The sequence below is a fragment of the Podarcis melisellensis genome (genome assembly GCF_964234715.1).
Source record: "Podarcis melisellensis genome assembly, chromosome: 3".
NCBI lineage: Eukaryota > Metazoa > Chordata > Lepidosauria > Squamata > Lacertidae > Podarcis > Podarcis melisellensis.
Genome location: NC_138530.1, coordinates 949890 through 970467, shown reverse-complemented (window position 1 = coordinate 970467; position 20578 = coordinate 949890). Strand labels below are relative to the sequence as shown.

Below are 20578 nucleotides of genomic sequence, written 5' to 3'. Positions count from 1 at the left end.
AGCGTATGTAACCTGAAGCGTATGTAACCCGAAGTACCACTGTAATAATAATAATAATAATAATCAGGGTGAAACATGTCTGCACACAACCACTAAGTTAAAACCCAGCCCGTTACTTTAAAAAAGGCTCCCTGGACAAGTGAAAAGTCCTCCATCTGTTGCTGAAAAGGCATCAAAGTTTGGTGTCTGGGTGGGGAAGATGAAGAGCCACATGCCCTGTCCGCAGACATTCACCCAGCTCAGCAGCAGCCTTGCTCCCTCCCGGGGATCCTTCCTCCTCCTCCTCCTCCTCCTCTTCCTCCTCCTCCTCTTTTGTCTTGCTCAAGATGGGCCCTTGCCTCCTGGAAGGTCCCCCATGAATCTTACAGGGAGGGGGGGCCTCCTTGTTTATGACTTTTCACTGCCGCTAAGCCCAGCTTTATGGCGAGGCCATAAAACACTGCAAGCAGCGATTGAAGTCAGCTTGGAGGTGTAATGCCTTTAAAGCATGATGCGGGTCAGAGGTGAGCCTTGTAAATAGTCTCATGCCATAAAAGTAATTGGAGAAAGGGAGGCCGCTCCCAATTGGAGAACAGTCTTTGTGCACCAGGGAGAGAGGAGGCTGTGTCTAAAGCAGCCGGTTTGGTGCACCCCAGGAATAGCTGGAACTACAACTCCCATCACCCCTGACCGTTGGCCATACAGTCTGGGGCTGATGGAAGCTGTCCTCCAGCGACATCTGTGGGGCACCAGGTTGGGAAAGCCTGGCTTAGAGCAGGCAGAAGAAGAGCCTGCTAGATCAGGCCAGTGGCCCAGTTAGTCCCGCATCCTGTGGACGACCAGAGGAGTCAATGGATTTGAGCACAAGAGCACTCTCTCCCCTCCTGTGGCTTCCAGCACCTGCGTTGCAGAAGTATTGCTGCCTCTGACAGTGGAGGGCAGAGCAGAGCCATCCTGGCTGGGAGCCATCGATATCCCTCCTCCTCCATGAAATTGTCCAATCTCCTTTTAAAGCCATCTAAGAGACACTTGGTTGCACTGTGGGTTAAACCACAGAGCCTAGGACTTGCTCATCAGAAGGTCGATGGTTCAAATCCCCGCGACGGGGTGAGCTCCCGTTGCTCGGTCCCTGCTCCTGCCCACCTAGCAGTTTGAAAGCACGTCAAAGTTCAAGTAGATCAATAGGTCCCGTTTTGGCAGGAAGGTAAACGGTGTTTCCATGCGCTGCTCTGGTTTGCAAGAAGCGGCTTAGTCCTGCTGGCCACATGACCCAGAAAAACTTGCTGTGGACAAACGTCGGCTCCCTCGGCCAGTAAAGCGAGATGAGCACCGCAACCACAGTGTCGGCCACGACTGGACCTAATGATCAGGGGTCCCTTTACTTTTAAGTTGGTAGCCTTCTGTGGGCTGTGCACTGCCTGAAGAAGGACGTCAATGCAAGAAGACTCTGGAGAGTCCCATGGACTGCAAGAAGATCAAACTGATCCATTCCGAAGGAAATCAGCCCTGAGTGGAAGGACAGATCCTGAAGCTGAGGCTCCAAGACTTTGGCCACCTCATGAGAAGAGAAGACTCCCTGGAAAAGACCCTGATGTTGGGAAAGATGGAGGGCACAAGGAGAAGGGGGCGGCAGAGGATGAGATGGTGGGACAGTGTTCTCGAATGCACGAACTGCGACCAAACTGCGGGAGGCAGTGGAAGACAGGGGTGCCTGGCATGGTCTGGTCCAGGGGGTCACGAAGAAGCAGACACAACTAAACGACTCAACAATAACAGGGGAAGGAAGGGAGTGAGGAGCTGCTGCTTGAGAGACGAAAAGTGGCAAGGGGCATGTCTTTGCCAGAGCGGGGAGAGATGGAAGCAAGCAATAGCTCAGTTGGTTAGACCATGGTGCTGATAACACCAAGGTTGCAGGTTCAATCCCTGTATGGACCAGCTGCATATTCCTGCATTGCAGGGGGTTGGACTAGATCAGTGTTTCCCAACCTTGGGCCTCCAGCTGTTTTTGGACTACAATTCCCATCATCCCTTGCCACTGGTCTTGCTAGTCAGGGATGATGGGAGTTGTAGTTCAAAAACAGCTGGAGGCCCAAGGTTGGGAAACACTGGACTAGATGATCCTCAGGGTCCCTTCCAACTCTACAGTGCTATGCTATGCTATAAATCTTGTTTTGTCAGGTGTGTGGCAGAGAAGCAAAGGCCTCTCCATTTGTGCACTGAGTCTGGAAGCAGAATGCTGGTGGGGGCTGCTCCTGGTCTCTCCTCATTATGGCACCATTTGCGCCGGGGCGGGGAGAGCTCCTTAGGCACCCCTGGGGCAGTGTTTGCATTTTGGGACTCCTCAAGTGCTGCCTCCTCCTCCCTCCTTGCACAAGAGTCTCATTTTGCAGAAAGGCGGCTGCTCTTTGCCCCTCAGGCAGCAGGTTCCAGGTGACGTGGGCAGCTTTGGGGTGGGGGAAGAAATACGGGAAGAACCAACTCTTTCTCCTTGCCACCGTGATTCCACACTCTTTCCAATGAGGTTCCCGCACATTTCCTTCCATGTTTTGAATGTTTTTAAGTTTCCTTATTTTAATTGTTGCTTGCCATCATTTGCATTTTCCCGAATGCCCTCATCTTTTTATTTCTGTCGTGTTGTTTTGCCTCCTTTGCTCCCCCCCCCCAGGTTGCACTACAGCCCGGCCCCCTCCAAGCGGCTTAGGGATGAGCATGCCCTGATCGCAGCCTATGTGAGCCAGCTCCAGAGTGGCGCACGGTCAGTCTTAGGAGAGGGGGGAGGGCAGGGGGAGCCCATGAACACGGCAGTCCCATGCGCAGCTGCGCCCAAAGCCCTGAGTAGCCAGCTGGACCACTACAGAAACTGAAACTTGCACATGGAGACGGGCCATGAGGCTGCAGCACTCAGTGCCCCAAAGGGTGCGCGTGCATGCATTGGATCTGGGCACATGGCCCAAAGAGGGTTAGTTTTTAAAACCACATTCTTTATAAGCAACTTAATGGAAAAAAAGCTTCTAAATGCTTTTTGGGAGTCCTGAAATATTGAGCAGTTCCGAATGAACCATCTGTAGCCTATGGTTTAAACATGTTTATTACAGGGCTCTCTTTCCTTCCTGCCTAAATTTGGTGAGGGGTTTCCTCTGCGATAATGACTATTTCACCTTGATGCATGGTTTCAAAATGAGGAAGCAGCCTTGTTTTGGGGGTGGAGGGGGCCATGATGGTATTTGTAAAACATGCAGCCTGGCTGTGCTGTGGGTTAAACCATAGAGCCTAGGACTTGCCGATCAGAAGGTCGACGGTTCGAATCCCCGCGATTGGGTGAGCTCCCGTTGCTCTGTCCCCGCTCCTGCCAACCTAGCAGTTCGAAAGCATGTCAAAAGCGCAAGTAGATAAATAGGTACCGCTCCGGCGGGAAGGTAAACGGCGTTTCCGTGCGCTGCTCTGGTTCGCCAGAAGCGACTTAGTCCTGCTGGCCACATGACCCGGAAGCTGTACTGGCTCCCTTGGCCAGTAAAGCGAGATGAGCACCGCAACACCAGAGTCGACCACGACTGGACCTAATGGTCAGAGGTCCCTTTACCTTTACCTTAAGAGCACAGAAGCAGCAGCAAAATTCAGTTAAGCAGCAGCAGCAGCAAGGCTATTTTGTCCTTTTGAGTTTCAGAAACAACCTCCTTTCATTTGCTTCTAAGTTGGTGCCCCAGGAGCCCAGCACATGGGTGCATGAGGCTCTGGTTTGCAAAATACGTGCTCACTATTGTGTGCAGAAATGCACACCATCCCTGACCTAGTGTGCAGCTTTTTCACAAAGGAAAGCCCAACGGAAATGGAATACACACCATCACTTGCTCACCCCACACCTTCTCACACACAGCCCAACAGCCAGGGTACGTCTTTCCCAGAGGAATTAGGGGGACGCCACCTCCCAGGGCATCTTCACCCTAAACAGAAATCGGGACCCAATTGTGTTTAAGATGGCTCTTCAGTTGGGTTCACTTCCGCTCGGCAGGACATTTGGTTGTCGCGTCATTTTAAACAGGGCAAGTTGCCTTCCTTTTTATTTTTACGCACAGGAAACCATCCCAAATGACTCAGCCGCTCCACTGGTTGGTGCTGCGTCCAATCAGTTCTGGTTTGCCGCAGCTGAAGCCCCTTCAGATATACAGCCTGAGCTTTCAGTCCAATCCCTGCATCCCGTTTCTTATTCTGAAACATAAGACTCCCATTGTCCAATTCCTCTTTCAAGTTGGTACCAGCCGTATATTCCTGAGGCCTTTTGCAGACTCCAGCTGGCTCCCTGTTCCCCACTTTACTCTGGCCATTTTGTCATCTTTGTAGCGCTTTGGATTTGCAAAGCGCTTGGCAGCTTGCCCTTGCAAAACAAACAAACCCACGTTAAAACCAGCTAAGACAAACACAAGCAGTGAAAGTTTAATAACCCATCGGAGATTCTTCCAGATCCCGCCTCGCTAAAAAGAGGCTCCAAAGGCCCCAGACCTTCCGCCTGCTGCCAGGACAGGGCCACCACCAAAAAGGCCTGCCCTCATTTGCCACCCTCTGGACCTCCATGAAGAAGGGCCTCAGTTGATGACCGCAGGGTCCGGCTTGGTTCACATGGGGAGAGGTAACCCTGGAGCTTTTCGGGTTCTGAGCCACATAAGGTCAAAACCAGAACGTTGACTTGGGCCTGGGAACTAGCTGGTAGCCTTTTCCCACTTTTTTTTTTTTTAAATATTTATTAGGGTTTTTACAGAAAAAAAAGAAAACATCCAATAACAACATACAATATTACTTTGTTTAACAAAATTTCATATCCTCTTTGAACTTCCTCACGCCTCCCACTCCCATTTGCATCATTAATAAATTTTGTCCAGCAAATTATCATCTTATTTCCGAATTTTAAAACCGCTTAATTACAATAAAATTGTTCTCCTGCAAATTTGTTTTTCTTAATCTCTCTTCTCATCAGTTCCTGATCTATTTTAGTGATGGCCAATTATTTATAACTAAGCATCTTTTTTAACATTCCGATAAATCATAATATTTTTGTAGATAAATCTTGAATTTCTTCCAGTCTTCTTCCATCCTCTCTTCTCCCAGGTCTCGGATTCTGCCAGTCATCTCCGCCAGTTACATATAGTCCATCAGTTGCGCCTGCCATTCTTCCAGTGTGGGTAGATCTTGAGTTTTCCAATTCTTAGCGAGTAGTATCCTTGCTGCTGTTGTCGCATACATGAAAAATGTTCTATCTTTCTTTAACACCTTCTGGTCGACAATGCCCAGAAGAAAGGCCTCTGGTTTCTTGGTAAAGGTATACTTAAACACCTTTTTCAACTCATTATATATCATTTCCCAGAAGGCCTTCACCTTAGGGCAAGTCCACCAGAGGTGGTAGAATGTTCCTTCATTTTCCTTACATTTCCAGCATTTATTGTCTGACGAATGGTATATTTTAGCAAGTTTAACTGGGGTCATGTACCATCTGTATATCATTTTCATTACATTTTCTTTCAAAGCATTACATGCAGTAAAGTTCAACCCAGTGGTCCACAACCTTTCCCAATCCTCAAACATAATATTATGCCCAATATCCTGTGCCCATTTTATCATAGCCGATTTAACCATTTCGTCTTGTGTATTCCATTTCAACAGCAAGTTATACATTCTTGAAAGTACCTTAGTCTTAGGTTCTAACAGTTCTGTTTCCAACTTCGATTTCTCCACCTGGAATCCTAACTTTTTGTCACTTTTAAAAGTTTCCTTAATCTGAGCGTAGTGTAACCAGTCTCGCACTTTATCCTTCATTTTCTCCATACTCTGCAATTTCCAATTATCTCCGTCTTTTTCTAACAGTTCCCAATATTTTGGCCAGTAGGCTTCCATATTGGTTCCTTTTCGGGCCTTAGCTTCCAAAGGTGAAAGCCACCTTGGTGTTTTATTTTCCAGTAAGTCTTTATATTTAGTCCAGACATTAAACACTGCTTTTCTGACAATATGGTTCTTAAAGGCCTTATTGATCTTAACTTTATCATACCACAAATATGCATGCCAACCAAAAGCATTGTTGTAACCTTCAAGATCTAACACATCAGTGTCCTCAAGAAGTAGCCAATCCTTTAGCCAGCAGAAGGCTGCGGCTTCATAGTACAACCTTAAGTCTGGCAGGGCAAAGCCCCCTCTTTCCTTTGCATCTGTTAATATCTTAAACTTAATTCTGGGCTTTTTGCCCTGCCAGACAAATTTGGAAATATCTCTCTGCCACCTCCGGAAACACTCTGCTTTGTCCACAATTTGCAATGTTTGAAACAAAAACAGCATCTTTGGCAGCACATTCATCTTAATTGCAGCAATTCGGCCTAATAAAGAAAGCTTCAGCTTTGCCCAACTTTCCAAGTCTCTCTTAATTTCCGACCAACATTTTTCATAATTGTCTTTAAATAGACTCAGATTTTTAGCTGTTATATTTACCCCTAGGTACTTTACCCTTTTCACTAGTGATAATTCTGTTTCTCTCTGAAACCGTTCTGACTCTGTGTCTGTCATATTTTTCCCTAGCACCTTCGTTTTTTGTTTATTTAACTTAAATCCTGCCACCTGACCAAAATCATTTATCAATTGTAATACTCTTTTCGTACTAGATTCTGGCTCCTGCAATGTCAATACTAGGTCATCTGCGAAGGCTTTTAGTTTATATTGTTTCGCTCCGACCTTTTCCCACTTTTGATGCTGGTGTGGCAGGAGGTAAGGTGGGAGGGCCCTGACTCCTGTCTGGTGTTGGGCAACTGCAATTATTATTATTCCAAACTTTTAGAAGACATCTGAAGGCAGCCCTCTTTAGGGAAGCTTTTAATGTTTAATAGGTCCTTGTATTTTAGTGTTTTGTTGGAAGCCGCCCAGAGTGGCTGGGGAAACCAAGCCAGATGGGCGGGGTATAAATAAGTTGTTGTTGTTATTACTATTATTATTACCGGCACTCATGCTTGTTGGCTTTCTCTCCCCGCCCCCAGCAGCGTCCTGGACAGCCCCAGCAGGCTGGATGAGGAGCACCGACTCATTGCCCGCTACGCTGCCAGGCTAGCTGCGGAAGCTGGAAACGTGGTAAGCAGCCAGTCTGGCCCTCTCTCTTGCTAACGGTTTCTCTGATGGCTGTGGTATGCTCAGCTGCTGCTTCCCTGGGCAGGTGAGGTGGCAGCGCTCGGCTTCTTTCTAAACATGCTGCAGCAATTCGGGAGGAGCATTTTGCGCCGCTGAGTCTGTGTCCCTCCAGTCAATTTCGTCACGTTCATTAGTTGGATGCCAGGCTGGAGCCACGCAGGCCCAGTGTCCCCAGGGAGGCTTCCTTCCAGAGAGTCAGCATATTGGAGCAAAGAAAATCTTGTATGCTTGCTTGCTTACGCTTTGTGGCGTTTTCATGCTGCCCATTAAGAATAGGTTCTCTGGGTGGTGTACAACTTTGCTATTAAAAAACAAAACAAAAAGCCGCACCATAAACTATCAAAATGCAGAACATAAACAGCATCAAAATTAAATCAATAGCGGACAACAGTAGCGCCCGCCGGGTCCACAAAGCACTGAAGCGTGTTTTTAAAAAGCCTGGTGAAGTTTCTAAAAAGGTTGGAACTGGAAGGACCACAACACAGGCCCCAGGTGAGCCTCTCTGGGGAGGGCATTTCGTAACTAGGGTGCCACCATTGAAAAGACCATCTCCTTAGTAGCAACTCCCGTAAGAACCCGAGAAGAGCCAGCTGGATCAATCCATCTGGTTGGCCGCAGAGAGGGCAGAATGCTGGACTACAGGGTTCAATGGCCTGATCCAGAAGGCTCTTCTTATGTTTCTTATGGAGGATCTGCCCCTGGGGACAAGGCACTAGCTCAGTCAGTAGAGCACGAGACTCTTTATCCCAGGATTGTGGGTTCAAGCCCCACGTTGGGCAAATAATAATTTTATTATTTATACCCTGCTCCTCTGGCTGGGTTTCCCCAGCCACTCTGGGCGGCTCCCAGGATAACACTAAAAACAGAGTAAAACCTCAAACATCAAAAACTTCCCTAAACAGATTCCTGCATTGCAGGGGGTTGGACTAGATGGCCTTTGGGGTCCCTTCCAACTCTACGATTAAGCGGCAACCTGATCTGATTTCCTTCCCCGTCTTTACCACCATCTCCCCAGCGCTGTTGGTGACGGGGAGGGGGCTGCCCGCATGGGTTTCAGTGCTGGGTCCTCGTTGAGCTGTGTGTGTCTTTGGGGTCTCTTGACAGCCACGCCCACCCACAGACCTGGGGTTCAACTTCGATGCCAACAAGCAGCAGCGGCAGCTGATAGCAGAGCTGGAGAACAAGAACAGGTAAGGGGGCTCAGGTGGCGGGGAGGAGGGGTGGCCGCCTGGCCTTCACTGGGCTCCTGAGCAAGAGATCTTCTCCCTCCACACTTTCCATTGCTGCTGCCTCCCGGTGGGAGTTCTGTGGGTGGATGCTTTGACAAGGGGACAGCACCACAGTGCAGCTGGTGGATTTTGCAATCCTTACACTCCATCAGCTCAGTGAAAGGTTTCATTTTTTATTTTTGCATAAGAAAGTTGGGGTGGAGAAAAATGAAGGCTTGGTGTTTTAAAGGGGCATGGAAAATATTCATGCCCTGGCATGGCAAAGAGACAGAGAGAGAGAGATGGGGGAAGAGTCTGGACAAGGTCCCCTCTGTGCCGGACTCTGGAAGAAGACGGGGATTGGACTGATTGACCCCTGGGAAATAATAATAATAATAATAATAATAATAATAATAATAATAATAATAATAAAAAAATTTATTTATACCCTGCCCTCCCTAGCCAAGACCGAGCTCAGGGCGGCTTACACCAAATATAAAAACAATTGATTGAAATACAGCTTACAAAACAAGATTAAAATACAACATTAAAACATTAAAATGCAGCCTCATCTCAGTGGAAACACAATCAACTCTTCCAACTCTACAACTCTGTGGAAGTTGAGGGCAGCCCATTCTGCCTCCCCACTGGCCTTGGGTCCACACCTGTTCTAAACTAGGCATTTCACAGGTGGGTCTCCTATAGCATTTTTTTATTTCCTAGGATGTATCTCTACCTGATGATACAAACCCACCCAAAAATAATTGGGTTGTGTGTGTGGATTGTGCTGCAGAATCCTGCTAGGCGGTCAGATTGCAGCCCAGCCAAGCCCAGAGGTCGCTGACTCCACTGACATATTAAACCCTGTTTAAACTCCTTCCCTGGTTTAGAAAGCAAGAGGGCTAATGTTGGTTTCTTTATTTTACTTGCACAGAGAGATTCTGCAAGAAATTCAGCGGCTGCGGCTGGAGCACGAACAGGCCTCTCAGCCGACACCAGAGAAAGCCCAGCAGAATCCGACGTTGCTGGCGGAACTGAGGCTATTGCGGTAAGAATGTAGGGGGGGGGGGACGGGACCCCAGGAGGGAGGTTGCTTGCACAAGAGTACTTATTCACGCAGCAAACAGTTCAGCTGTGGAACTCCCTCCCACAAGAGACAGGGATGGTTGCCAGCCTGGATGGTCAGGGGGAAAACAATGCTGTCCAGGGTTGTAAAGACTGTGGAGAGGATAATTGGGTGCACTCTTCCCACCTTGGATCAAATCTACGCTTCCAGGTGCCATAAGAAAGCTGCAGAGATAGCGCAGGATAGTGCGCACCCCAGAAATGATCTCTTTCAGCTTCTGCCTTCTGGAAGAAGGTCCAGGGTTATAAAGACTAGGACTCGCCACCTGAGAAACAGTTTCTATCCAGATGCGATTCTGGTTTTAAACACAGTGTAAGGTAGTCTCTATGGGAGTATATTGTATTCTGGGGTCTCAGAGTTTTTTGGGGCAAACCAGGCTGGGATAGCAGGCTTGTTGGTCTTGAAAGACCTACACTGGCTCCCAGTACGTTTCCAGGCACAATTCAAAGTGTTGGTGCTGACCTTGAAAGCCCAAAATGGCCTCGGTCCAGTATACCTGAAAGAGCGTCTCCACCCCCATCGTTCTGCCCGGACGCTGAGGTCCAGCTCCGAGGGTCTTCTGGTTGTTCCCTCACTGCAAGAAGCAAAATTACAGGGAACCAGGCAGAGGGCCTTCTCGGTGGTGGCGCCCTCCCTGTGGAATGCCCTCCCATCAGATGTCAAAGAGATAAACAACTACCTGACATTCAGAAGACATCTTAAGGCAGCCCTGTTTAGGGAAGTTTTTAATGTGTGACATCTTAAATGTATTTTTGGTCTTTGTGGAAGCCGCCCAGAGAGCCTGGGGAACCCAGCCAGATGGGCAGGGTACAAATCAATTATTATTGTTGTTGTTGTTGTTATTAGTTTCTGAATGTCTGAGATAGATTTTTTTTCCAATTTTGTTGTTCTGTATGGGACAATGACAATAAAGATTATTGTATCGTATCGATGGCTTGAAAAGAGGATTAGATGAATTCAAGGAGGAGGTGGCGGAAGAGAGGGCCATCTTATGTTCTTCTGCTGGTGGTGGTTGGCAGTGTCAAACAGACTGAACAGACGGCAGAGCTGTGCCCGTCTCTGATTCTGTGCCACCTTTACCCAAGGCAGAGGGCTTTTCTTCACCCTCACAACTGCCCTGCAAGGCACTAAGCTGCATAAGTATTCTGCCCATGAAGATCGGGAAGGATAGGGGCCATATTTGCAGGCCGCTTGGCCTTCTTTGAATACCAGCGGAACTGCCCTTCTGACAAACTGGCCGCTTCTCCTTCTCCAAGCAGGCAGAGGAAGGATGAGCTGGAGCAGCGAATGTCCGCCCTTCAGGAGAGCCGGCGGGAGCTGATGGTGCAGCTGGAAGGGCTTATGAAGCTGCTCAAGGTAAGGCCTGCCGGCGCTGGACATCCCCTCCTCAGCACCTGCCACATTCCCAGCTCCCAGGCAGGCTGTGCATCAAACCTGTGAGAAGCCCTTTCTGTCCTCCTGCCTTAGGCTGAGTCAGACCATCCTCTTCAACTGGCAGCACTGATCAGGGTTGGACCCAGGCCTCCCAGCACTCCACGCGGGGGCTCTGCCTGCCCATAAGCTACAGCCCTGGCTCTTGCCCTGGGAGAAACCACCTCCAGAGGGCTGTGTGTGAGATCCAGCCTGCTCTAGCATCCAGAAGCCCCTTCATACTTGGCCAACGGAGCCCCCAAGAGGGGCTGCCCTCGTCTCCCTAGTTGTCTTTTGTCCCTTCCTGCAGAGAAGGGATTTGCCTGCAGCATCTCCCAGGTGGCGTGGGTCTTTAGAGGTCCTCTAGTCCAGGCATAGGCAAACTCAGCCCTCCAGATGTTTTGAGAATACAATTCCCATCATCCCTGACCACTGGTCCTGTTAGCTAGGGATGATGGGAGTTGTAGTCCCAAAACACCTGGAGGGCCGAGTTTGGCTATGCCTGCTCTAGTCCAACCCCCTAGGGCTCAGTGATGGAAATCCAGTGCTAGAAGAATCCTCTGTGCTCAGGTATCTGTCCAGCTTCTGCCTGAAGACCTCTAGCAGGGGAGATCCCAGCCCCCAGCCCTGCCCCCAACTCGTTCCTTTACTGCTTATCCTTAGGAAGTATTCCCCCCCCCTGATGTTTAGCCCAGTCGGCCCAGCAGGAGGAGAAGCGAAAGAGTGTTTCCCCTCCTCCTGCGTGATGACAGCCTTTGGGGGGCTTAAAGGTGCTCTGCTGTGTTGGGGTGTGGATAGATGCCAGGAGAGGATATATTTATTAGATATTATCCTTCCTTCCTCACGTTTGTGGGTTCAGCAGAGTGCATCCCTTTGCAGCTTAACAGGGGAGCTTTGATAGACTACTTTTAGCCTTTTCATTTAAGGATTCCAAGGTGCTTTGAGGCAGCCTGGCATTTTCCTGGTATTTCCCCCTTAGAACAATAACCGCGCAGTCTTGTAGAAGGTAAAAATAACATTTACTCACTCAGAATACCTGTCAAAGAGTAACCAAATACAGCAGCTTTGTTCAGGCAGGCTCAAAATAGTAATTCAGTTACAAGGACATAAGTAAATCTAGTTTAAGTCTGAGCGTGGAGCTCAGATGAGCAGGTGTTCTCACACTGCTGGCAGAGAGGGAAGAGGAAGAGGTGAGAGGCAGTGTGCCCAGGCAGGTAAGAGAAAATCCATGGCTATGGCCTCTCCTTGTCAGGGCACAGGGGGAGTGTCTCTCACAGACAAGCTCACAGGAATACGCAGAGCTCCAGCTCCCATCATGTGCCTGTCTAACAAAGCAGGAATTGTTTGTTTGACTATATGTTAGATATCCCACATCCTGTCCCCTGCTCAGTCCTCTGAGTGTTCCCCGATCCTTCAGCCCTTCCTCACGTGTCTTCTTTCCCACCCAGGTTTCCTGCATGTAGAGCCCGGACCTCACTCCCTGCCCTTCCCTCTCTCTCGCTGGACCAGGGGCACCTAGACTCAGCCTGTAGCATCCCTGGGAGGGAAGCCAGAGGCAGCAGTGATGGTCTCACACAGCGCAAGGCAGCGGCTCCTGCCCTCCTGCCTCCCTTCCCTGTGTCCTTCTCCGCCTCCTCTCTTGGTGTCCTTGAGTGTCAGCAGACGTGGGGGTTCCTCTTGGGGATCCCTGCCTGTGTCTGTTCCCCCCGTCCTGATAATGATTAACTGTCCTCTCTCTTTCTCTCACACCTTTGCTTACTGCCAACCCTTATAGGAAGAGGAGCAGAAACAGGCAGTAAGTTGAGACCCGTGAATCTTTTCTTCCCTTTGGTTCTGCATGAAATGACTCTGTGCAGCACTTTCTCATCCTGGTGGGGTTTGGGTGCCCAGGAGGCAAGTGGCGCCCAGTGCAGGATGAGGGTGCTCCTGCCTCCCGCAGAGTGTGGGCTTATTAACCCTTGGCACACCGGCTTAATTTCTCAATGTGTTTATTTCCCAAAACGTAAGACTAACGAGCCAGTCCCGGTTTGATTTCTGTGCGCATGGGTTTAATGAAATGTGCATGATTGACAAGACATGGAAATGCAGAGGTCCTCCCATGTTGCTCTGGTTGCTTTTTCTGCCCTAAGGCACCTGATTGTCTCCCATCTTTGGGAAATCCTTGCATTCTCCTCCCTGGCCACGCGCATGAGTCCACGCATGGAAACAGACAGCCCTGTCTGGCCCTGCATCCTGCTGCCTTGACAAGCCTGGCTCAGCAAAACTGTTTCTTCCGGGGTGGGGGGCTCCTCCAAGAGACCTCCTTGTTGAGCATCCGTCTTGATTTGTTTGCACAGGGAATATGCAGAGGTCCGGAGACGATGCAATATTCCGATTGGTTTTGTGTGGAGGTTGCGTGACAAGGAGCGTCTGTCCTGGTCTGCTTGTGTGGGTGGAGACTTTGCTCTGTCCCGGCTCCTGCCAACCTAGCAGTTCGAAAGCACACCAGTGCAAGTAGATAAATAGGTAAAGGATCCCTGGTGGCGCTGTGTTCTAAACCACTGAGCCTCTTAGGCTTGCAGATCAGAAGGTCGGCAGTTTGAATCCCCACAACGACGGGGTGAGCTCCCCTTGCTCTGTCCCAGCTCCTGCCAACCGAGCAGATAAATAGGTACTGCTGTGGCGGGAAGGTAAACGGCGTTTCCGTGCACTTTGGCTTCCATCATAGTGTCCCGTTGCGCCAGAGGCGGTTTAGTCCTGCTGGCCACATGACCCAGAAAACTGTCTGCAGACAAATGCTGGCTCTCTTGGCCTGAAGTGAGGTGAGCGCCTTTGACTGGACTTAACCGTCCAGGGGTCCTTTACCTTTTTTTTACCTTCTCTGTCACTTGCTTATCTGACACTTATTGGTGCAGATGGGTGCCAACCAACCATTTGTGCATTTCCCCATCACTTTCCTAACCGCAAAAAATACTTTTTTTAAAAAAAAGGAGACTTGTTGCACCAGAGTGCTCTAATCCACATTAATTGCATAGGCCTAAACTTTCAGTATGCAGCTGAAGCCCTCCAGCAAAATACTGGCGTCTGCAGGAGACGGTCCCTCCCCACCTTATTCCTGCCCGGCAATTAACTCCGAGTCCCCTGCAGAGGGAGCCCTCCTTCTTTCCTAAGCGAGCAGCCTTGGGTGCTGGGGCAGCAGGAAGGAAGCCAGCTGGTGGAAGCGCCAAACCTCTGGCCTGCTGGGGCATCCCTTGGGGATTGGCACATCTGCAGTGATGTGCAGGTCCCCCAACGACTGGGTTTGGGGAAGGAGAAGCACGTTTTCTGCGTCTGTTGAAAAAATCTCCATAAGGGGTGCAAAGAGGTGCCTGGAAGCCAAGAATGAACCCTTTCCTGCCTTGTTGAAGCCAGGCTGACCTCCTGCGCAGAGCCTCCTGATGACTTCACAGTTCTAATCTATCGTAGCTTCTGGTGAGCGTTCACTCTGTCGAGTGCTTCCCCTTTTCATGACACCTCAATGATGTTTTAGGGGCTACTTCTGGGTTCAGCACCATGCGCATGTACGCAATCTCACGTCATTCGGATGTGCCTAAATTGGCAGTTGCCTGTATTTATTGTGAAAGATAACGCAGCTGCTTCTACAGCACCGGATCCTGACGCGCATCAATGTAGCATCTAGGCAGCTATGCCCAGATCCGCTGTCTGTGGAGCCGTTGCCACAACTGGGGACCACTCTCCCCTCCACCGGTTCATGTACCTTACCCTGACGGGCTGCGCAAATACAGCCAGAGACTGCGCCTGTGTGGAAACTTCCTCTGCTCTTCCCACTTCAGTCGCCTCCTGGTTCTGGGAGACGGGATGCAGGAGAGGTTGGGGAAGCCACTGGCCCTTCACTTGCCTCTTCCTCCTCTTCTTCCAACCCCTCCTGTGCGCCACCCTCCAGCTCTGAAGCTTCCCCTGCCTCTGCCTCTTGCCTCCTGGCCGGCACAGGTCCCCACAAACCGCTGCCCCCCTCTCCCAACTCCATCAACCTCTTGCCAGCCCCTGACAACACCTGTTGAGCAAACGGGAAGTGGCCATTTTGGTGTGTCTGACTTGGCGTGCAGGGGGACGCGGGTGGCGCTGTGGGTTAAATCATAGAGCCTAGGGCTTGCCGATCAGAAGGTCGGTCGTTCGAATCCCTGCGACGGGGTGAGCTCCCGTTGCTCGGTCCCTGCTCCTGCCAACCTAGCAGTTCGAAAGCACACCAGTGCAAGTAGATAAATAGGTACCGCTCTGGCAGGAAGGTAATCGGCGTTTACTTGCGCTGTTCTGGTTCGCCAGAAGGGGCTTAGTCCTGCTGGCCACATGACCCAGAAGCTGTACTGGCTCCCTCGGCCAGTAAAGCGAGATGAGCGCTGGAACCCCAGAGTCGGCCACGACTGGACCTAATGGTCAGGGGTTACCTTTACTTGCCACGGAAGGAGCACAGGGGAGAGACCTGCCCTGCCCCCTTTTGCAGTTCCTTCCCAGGCCCCCTGCAAAGCCACTTCCCCAAACCACTTCCCTGCTATTCTGGTGGGAACAACCCCCTGTCCATCCGCAAGGCAAAGCAAACTTTGCCTTTGGTCAGATTGCAAAGAGGCTCTTGCCCCTGTGACTGCTGGCTGCTGACCTTTGCAAGGACCCCCTGGAAGGTGGCCGGGCTGCCTGGCTGCTATCAAGCAGCCACCAACATGAATTGTCTCTCCCGCTTATCATCACAAATAGCCCCCAGGGTGGAGAGAATACAGCCCCCAAGGCTTGCACACCCTCGGCACCTGGGTCTCATAAAAAGCTTTGGAGTTAAATATTGACACGTTTCACTCCAGAATGTGGAAGAATGGGCTGTCCCTTTCAAGTGAGCTGCCTGCAGACTTTTGAAACTCCCATTTCTGTCTCCTGGGGAGGGCCCAGGGATGGGGTAAGCCCCAAGGAGTTTCCATGGCAGCCTGGCTTGTGGGGGTGGGGTGTCCCCTGGTCTAGCTGTGGGAGGAGAGGCTCCCCATAGAACTTAAGGTGGGTTTATTTTGAGATCCCTGTGTTTCAGAAGGGTTGGACTAGATTACTCAGGGTCCCTTCCAACCATACAAGTCTCTTGCTGAGAAGGGGAGTTAAATGGTGGATTGCATGTTGTATGTGATGTAAAGGTGCTAGGCAGGTAGAAGGAGAGAGAGAGAGAGAGAATGTTTCTGCAAGCACCGAGTTAACAGTTTATTTTTCCAAACTAGATTTGGGAAAGAGGATCTGCTCCCACAGATCCATTTTTCCATGACATCATTGTGTAGAAGTAATCAGTGCACCCTGAGTAGACCGCAGTTTGCCACGTCCAGAGAAACCTGGAAACGTGGTTTGGATCAGCTCTCCATCACAGGCCTGGAGGCGGAGTGTTCACCAAACTCATTCAGGGTACCGAGTCCACATAAAAGTTGCCAAGGCCACATAAAGAGCCATTGATCCTGGGAATTGGCCCTCTCATCCTCCAGGCCATGAGCGCCCGGTTTCTCGGCAGAGCCTTTCCCCACCTCTCCTTTCATCAGGGGTTGTGGCTGTTCCCTTTATCTCACCAGATGCCCCCACTTCCCCACTGGTGCCGCTTCTTGAAAAATCTTAGGAATAAGCAAGGCCTGGAGCCCAGGGTGCTTTTAGCCTGGGAGCCATGAAGCTCTGCTGAGGCTCCATCCTGGCCTCCGAACTGTAGGAGGTCTTCCTGGGAAGGTCTGGGCACTGGGAACGAAGGAGGAGCCCTCAGCCCTGGTGCAGAGAAAGGCCTCTTGGGCTCAGCCGCTGAATCCCACGGGAGAAGAGCCTGGGTGGGGAGCAAGGAAGCGTCACATGACCACTGTGGTGGGAGTCTTATCTGAAGGCAACGCCCCATGGCTTCTCTGTGTGAGGAATCCAGTGTTTTTTTTGGATTCCTGGTCCCATAAAGCGGAAAGAAGAGAACTCTGAACAAACGGGGCTTTGTGATGTTGGGTTTGGCACAGCTGCCTAGTATCCGAGGAAGAAGGGTCTGCAGCCAAACTGCTGAATGGGGCTGGATCCTCTGGGTGGGCTTAGCCTTGGAGATGCTTTAGCGGGGTATACAGTGGCCTCGATCCCTGTCACAAAGGCCAGGTGTTGCTGCAGAGGAAAAGGAGGAGGTGATGTTTGCTGACAGGTTACTCAGAAGAACAAGCCTTGCTGAAGAAGAACAAGCCTTGGCTTCTGCTCAAGCACGTTTTCTCTCTATTTGAGTTATTTGAGAGTGCCAACAAGCACATAGACGTGATCCAGTGGACATAAAGTACATGGGTTTTCCAAATTCTTTTCAGAATGCACTGCACCAAAGACTCCCAAGTAATGGAACAAGAGGGGAGGTCCTCTTGTGGATCAGGAATTGGTCAGGGAGCAGAAAACAGACAGCAGAAATAAATGGAGAGATGTAAGAAGTAGCTTTGGGGGGGGGACTCTGCCCAGAGGTGCCCCTCAGCTGATCCAAAGGACGTGCCCTTTCCTCCTCCCCCTCCCTGGAGGCACAGGGGGCCAGTCTTGCGGCTCCCAGTTTGACCACAGTGGCATTGGGCACTTCCCAGCACACCAGGTGTGTAGTGATGGTCAGTCCCGTGCGCAAAGAGTGTTGGGCTGCGGAGCCTGCCTTGTCCTGCGTAGTTCACCCTGAGCCAGAGGGAGCCCAGGAGCCCTCAAGGCTCTCACTCGGGACCAACGTTTCTCTGAAGTGCTTCTGCTGACCATGTGGCTGGTTTCTTACTCCGATCCTCCTGTACCCAAAGATTTCTGCCTTGTCTCAGGCCCCTGCACATAGCTAGCCATGCCAGGAAGCCGCCAGGTTGACAACTTCCTCCATGAACCTTGGGAAGACGTTTGGCACCCCACAAGCTTCCCCACACTTCCTCAGAGACTGCCAGGCCCGGGGCCAGGGCCTTTGCTTGCCCACAGACGTCGTCCTGGTGAGGCTGAAACTTTCTTTGAGAAGATGGAGCTCAGGCACTGGCTGTAGATCAGGAACCGTGTTTGTGCTTTTAACTCGGGTGAGCTTGGCTTGCCCTTCTTGTCTGGCTGGACTCCTCTGGGGCAGTTTCAAGCCTCTTTCTGTGGGTCACTCTCCTGACGGGGTCTGGCCTGTGCCTCTGCGGAGCCAGGGGTGGACGTCTTGGGCTGCCTTTGGCCCCTTCGCCCTGACGGTACAGGCGCTCCATGCCCTGCCCAGGCAGCCCTGCCGGAGGGCAATGGACAGTGGAGGCCCCTTCCCTCCAAGGACCCCCTCTCTGTTCCTGGACAGTCGGCACTTCCCGCTTCACACAAGTTAATCATTAGGGCTGTGATGGAGTTTGCCTTCTCCCTGCCATGGAGCCCCACTCCCGCTTTGCAAGGGAGGAGCCTCTGCCTCGTTTACTCTGGTCTGGAACCCTTGCGTGCAGCCAAGGGGAAGGAGCGAGGGCTGAGTAGGGGGTCTGCAGGCCCTTTTCCCAAAAAGCCAAATGAGCTGCTTCGCATTTCTGCCGGGCTCCTCTCTCGGGCGTGTGCGTGCAAGCCCTGCTGCTCTGTCCTTGACGTTCTCCGCCATCTTAGCTATTTCTGGCTCCCTCGTCCTGCCGTCACGGCGGCGGCAGCAGCCCCCGCACCACACAGGCTCCCCCAGCACCACAGCTGCTGCAAAGGCCCCGGACGGATGAGCGTGCGTGCCGGCGCGCTTTAATTGAATTACGCAATTCTGAGCAATTAAACGCAATCTTCTGCCTCGTAATCCCGTCGATCCTGCCTGCTTCCCCCCTCCCTCCTTTCCATGTGTTTGATTAGACAGCTGTGCTTTTTTTGGGAGCTGCCGGTGCCAGCAGAGGCCCAAAATAGAACATGCGAAATGGACGGTGCACGTCTGCCTGCCTGCCTGCCTGCCTCCTTCCCTCCCTCCCTCTGCCCCCCCCTCTACTGTACATTGCTGTCTGGGTGCCAGGAGCACATGCTGCGGCCCCCTCTCCTGGCTGCGCACACAAACACCTTTGCCGCCGCCAAGGCGTTTCTGCGCAGCCCTGGCGAAAGGCAGCAGCCGAGAGGGTGATGGCGCTTGTTTTGTTTAAGCATGCAGCGGCAGAAAGCAGGGAATTGTCCTCCCCAGCCATCTGCTCACCTGGCTGCCTTCCATTCGCTCAGGAGACAGCGGCGTACGTGGGGATGAAGAGCCTCTTTCATTCCGTTGCCATGATAACAGGGCCGGTTTCGGAGTTTTAGCAGGGAAAGGGTTATTAACGCTTTGGGGAAAAGAAAGGTTATTGGGCTGCTGGAGTAACAGGGATTGTTCCTGGAAGTTTCGCCGCAACACACAGAGAGGGGAGACCAGAAGCACCAAGGGCCCTTTCGGAGGCAGGAGCCGCAGCTGACGGGGGCCACAAATAGGAGCCTGCATTGTATGGGCTGCTCATCCTAAGCACTCCTCTAGGTGGAAGGCTGGACATCAGGGGAGCCCTGGGGGATCAGACCAGTGGCCCATCTAGCCCAGCATCCAGTTCTCCCAGTGGCCAACCACCTGCCGAGGGCAGAGCAGAGCCATCCTGGCTGATGGAGATCAATAGCCCTTTTCCCCCATGAATTTGTTCAGTCTTGTTTCAAATAAGTTGCCTTCAGCCTGGTGCCAAGTAGCTCAAGGATTTCTGGCCGTGCGACAGAGCTTTCTCTCTCTCTGCCCCCCACTCCCTCCCGCGTACCCCCGTAAACCTGTTCTTCAGCTTCCCCTAGCTCTCCGGAGCAGATTTGGGAAGGGGGGGAAAGGGAGGGAAGTCCTTTTGTGCTAACAGTAATCCTTGTGCTGGCAAGATGCGGGAGTGGAATATCACCCAGGGCTGCAGCGCAAACGTTGCTTCCAGAGGACCCCCAGTATCTCCAGTTGAAAGGGGGCTCTGGTGGGTAGCAGGCCTGAGCACAACCTCAGCTGGGAAACTGGAGAGAGAAACTGCAGTGCTAGGCGAGGTCAACCAAAGATGCGGCATCATGAATCCATGTCTGGCCTCCGGGATGGTAAAGGGGTGTTGTTGTTGTTTAGTTGTTTAGTTGTGTCCGACTCTTTGTGACCCCCTGGACCAGAGCACGCCAGACCCTCCTGTCTTCCACTGCCTCCCCCAGTTTGGTCAAACTCATGCTGGTAGCTTCGAGAACACTGTCCCACCACCTCGTCCTCTGTCTTCCCCTTCTCCTTGCGCCCTCCATCTTTCCCAACATCAGGGTCTTTTCCAGGGAGTCTTCTCTTCTCAGGTAAAGGGGTAGAATTGTAGAGCTGGAAGGGATCCCATGGGTTCTCTAGTCCAGCCCCCTGCAATGCAGGAATCTCAGCTAAAGCTACTTCCCGCTAACACCCCTCCTGCCCCCTTTGTGTTGCCTGTTAAGAACCAGGCCTGTCTGAACCCCAAGTGCACAGCCAGGTTGGGCCAGAAGCCGCAGAAAGAAGCAGGACATTGGTGACCCTCATGAACAGGAAAGTGTGTAGGGGGAGCTAATCTCCAAGTCCTCTTCCAGCCAAACCCCCGCCTCTTCCAGGGATGAAACCTGGCCTGCTCCCTGGCTCAGCACCTGCAGCTGAGCCCAGAGTCCGGCTGCCTGGGTTTATCCTGGCCCCCGCCTTCAAGGAGATGCTCTTGCGCAGTAATCATGGATTTCGGTGGGACTTCCTTGCAGAAAACCAGCGCTCAAGCTCTGCTCATGCCTCTTCTGC

The 20578-nt window shown here is 51.5% G+C and overlaps 1 protein-coding gene across 8 annotated transcripts in view; it reads left to right on the top strand.

Annotated features, from left to right (window-relative positions):
- The window catches only part of DTNB (dystrobrevin beta), an 88863-nt gene that overhangs the window by 52260 nt on the left and 16025 nt on the right, over positions 1 to 20578 (top strand). For 2 of the 8 annotated variants that reach the window (XM_081904044.1, XM_081904051.1), the window contains exons 11-16: positions 2645 to 2734; positions 6987 to 7077; positions 8239 to 8324; positions 9277 to 9390; positions 10728 to 10824; positions 12653 to 12673. In XM_081904044.1, the coding sequence (XP_081760170.1) occupies positions 2645 to 2734; positions 6987 to 7077; positions 8239 to 8324; positions 9277 to 9390; positions 10728 to 10824; positions 12653 to 12673 (499 nt within the window). The remainder of the gene's footprint in view (positions 1 to 2644; positions 2735 to 6986; positions 7078 to 8238; positions 8325 to 9276; positions 9391 to 10727; positions 10825 to 12652; positions 12674 to 20578) is intronic. The other 6 variants (XM_081904045.1, XM_081904049.1, XM_081904048.1 and 3 more) reach the window with 6 other exon arrangements.